General features: G+C 40.2%; 1 protein-coding gene across 2 annotated transcripts in view; it reads left to right on the forward strand.

Annotated features, from left to right (window-relative positions):
* The first annotated feature begins 826 nt into the window (after window positions 1-826).
* LOC105552682 (protein FAM208A) overlaps window positions 827-2,812 on the forward strand; it is a 38,356-nt gene continuing 36,370 nt past the window's right edge. For both annotated transcript variants that reach the window (XM_011998417.1, XM_011998418.1), the window contains exons 1-2: window positions 827-965; window positions 1,046-1,149. In XM_011998417.1, coding sequence (XP_011853807.1) covers window positions 839-965; window positions 1,046-1,149 — 231 coding nt within the window. In that variant the 5' untranslated portion in view covers window positions 827-838. The remainder of the gene's footprint in view (window positions 966-1,045; window positions 1,150-2,812) is intronic.

Here is a 2,812-nt window from a genome sequence, read left to right on the forward strand (position 1 = left end):
TTACAGGTGTAAGCCATCGTGCCCGGCCTAAAACTTAGTAGTGATTTAAATCTAAAATATAATTTTTTAGTTTTATCCTAAGTAGTAGATATATATTTTTTATTTAGCATTTTGAATATAGTAGACTTAAAAGTTACCTGTTCTTTGTTGGGAAGAGCTTTGATTTGGTGAGTTGAAATATACAGGCTGTTTTCAGTCCTATGCAGCATATGTTGGTATAGAAAGGTCTAAAATCTTTTGCTTCCATCATTGTGAGCCTTCATAAACGTGTAAAGATTAACAGTTTATACTTCAGTTGTCCTTAATAAAATGACAGCCTTTTAGTTTCTGGCTTAAGGATGGAAGGTTGGAAATACTGCCTGGCTAGCTATCTACCCATGTATATATCTGGACTTTCAGTATCAAATCCCCTTTACTGCTGGGCATAGTTTCTCACTCCTGTAATCCCAACACTTTGGGAGGCTGAGGTGGGAGGATCACTTGAGACCGGGAATTTGAGACCAGCCTGAGCAACGTAGGGAGACTTTGTCTCTACAAAAAGACCCAAAAAAAAAAACCAAAATTACCCTTGCGTGGTGGCACATGCCTGTAGTCCCAGCTACTTTCCAGAGGTTGAGGTGGGAGGATCACTTGATCCTAGGAGGTTGAAGCTGCAGTGAGCTATGATCGCACTACTGCAGTCCAGCCTAGGTGACAGAGTGAGACTGTCACAAAACAAAACAAAAGATCTTTAGAATAAGGTAAGATGTTAGTAGATACGCTCTTTTTTTTTCCATCAAGTATACTTTTTTGTGTATGTGTTAAGATTGCTAGAGTTGAAAATACGGATAAGGCAAACATGCTTTTTAAATTTTCTTTCAGACCTGAGAAGTTAGATGTTGAAACAGTTATGAGTATTGATCATCTGAAACAGAAAATCCCTCCAGCACTGTTTTATAAGGAAACATACTTAGGTCCAAATGAAGGTAAGGTAATTTAATTTTATTGAAATGCATTAGAAGCAGACTTGATTTGGATATTTACTATGTATTTTTCTTATTGTCAGTTTTGAAGAATGGAATGTATTGCAGCCTTTATGAAGTTGTAGAGAAGACAAGAATTGGAAGTAACATGGAGAGTTTACTGCAAAAACTAGACAGAGAAAAACTTGTGAGTGAAAGGTTTTTTGATGTTTCTCATTCTTTCTTACAAATATGCATATTCATGTATGATCATATTAGTGTTTCAGTTTATTTTTGCCTCTGAAAGTACCATGAGGTGTCTGTCTGTTGCTACTGTTTAATTAACAGTGTTTTACTGTGGCTTCTGGTATTCTTTTCTTTGGGCCATGGTGTCAGAGCTTATGCAAACCAGTCTTTCCCATGGAATATCTTTTTTTTTTTTTTTTTGAGACGGAGTCTCGCTGTCTCACCAGGCTGGAGTACATGGGGTGATCTCAGCTCACTGTAATCTCTGTCTTCCTGGGTTCAAGCAATTCTCCTGCCTCAGTCTCCCGAGTAGCTGGGATTACAGGTACACGCCACCACACCCAGCTAATTTTTGTATTTTTAGTAGAGACGGGGTTTCACCGTGTTGTCCAGGATGGTCTCAATCTCCTGACCTCATGATCTGCCCGCCTTAGCCTCCCAAAGTGCTGGAATTACTGGCGTGAGCCACCGTGTCCGGCCCCCATGGAATGTCTACTTTGTGATTAAGAATGTGATTATCAGGCCGGGCGCGGTGGCTCATGCCTGTAATCCCAGCACTTTGGGAGGCCGAGGCGGGCAGATCACGAGATCAGGAGATCGAGACCATCCTGAACAACATGGAGAAACCCTGTCTCTACTAAAAATACAAAATTATCTCGGTGTGATGTAGTCTCAGCTACTCGGGAGGCTGAGGCAGGAGAATCACTTGAACCCAGGTGGCAACGGTTGTGGTGAGCCGAGATCGCCACCATTGCACTCCAGACTGGGCGAGTGAAACTCTGTCTCAAGAAGAAGGAATGTGATCATCACCATATATTTTTTGAGTATCATTTTCTTACGCAGGGTATATAATATAGTTCAGTAAAGAAAGAGACAGAGTTTCTGTTTTCTCCTGTTATAGAGTGATAGAGTTATTCAGATAGCTGTGGTTTGTTCCAGTAGAGACAGTGGCATATTTGAAAATCCAAAAAAAACAAACATGGTGAGATTGAAGAGATAAACGAACACTAGAGTAGTTGGGGGAAAGTAGTAGGGACCTGTGTCATACAGCGTCATTCAGGCAGTGTTCAAGTGTTTGGAAATTTGGATTTGATCCTAAGAGCAGCAGATTTTGAAGGCTTTTCAAGGGTGTGCATTGAAACTTTGAAAGTGTATGCAACATAAGATCTGTTTTGAATAATTACGTTAATTACTCTGTAGAGAACAAATTGGAGACGGGAGAGATGAGGTAGAAACTGTTAGATTAGAGGGTGATGGTGGGTTGGATGAGAAAGATAATGATATAAAAAGAGACTGATTTATGGGATATTTTTGAGGTAGGGTCCAATTTAATACTGAAGTGTATCTAGTTTGAGGAGAGGGATTGGGTCAAACATCAGATTGTGATGGGTTGAGCAGTGAGTGGAAAATGAATGTGATGCCAATATGTGTAGTTTAGCTGAAGGTGAGGAGGTGGTTGTAGAGAACGGAAGTGGCTGTTACAAGGTTTCTGTCTTGCTAAATGTTGGTCGAAAGTTCCAGGAAAGAGGGATACAACTTTTTTGCACAGGTGTGCCATTTAATACAAGTTTTAGGACAGTTGACTTTTTACTTCTCACTTTGTTGAGCCTCAGTTTCCAGGTAGT

Source organism: Mandrillus leucophaeus, unplaced genomic scaffold (assembly GCF_000951045.1).
Source record: "Mandrillus leucophaeus isolate KB7577 unplaced genomic scaffold, Mleu.le_1.0 Scaffold57, whole genome shotgun sequence".
Classification (NCBI taxonomy): Eukaryota; Metazoa; Chordata; class Mammalia; order Primates; family Cercopithecidae; genus Mandrillus; species Mandrillus leucophaeus.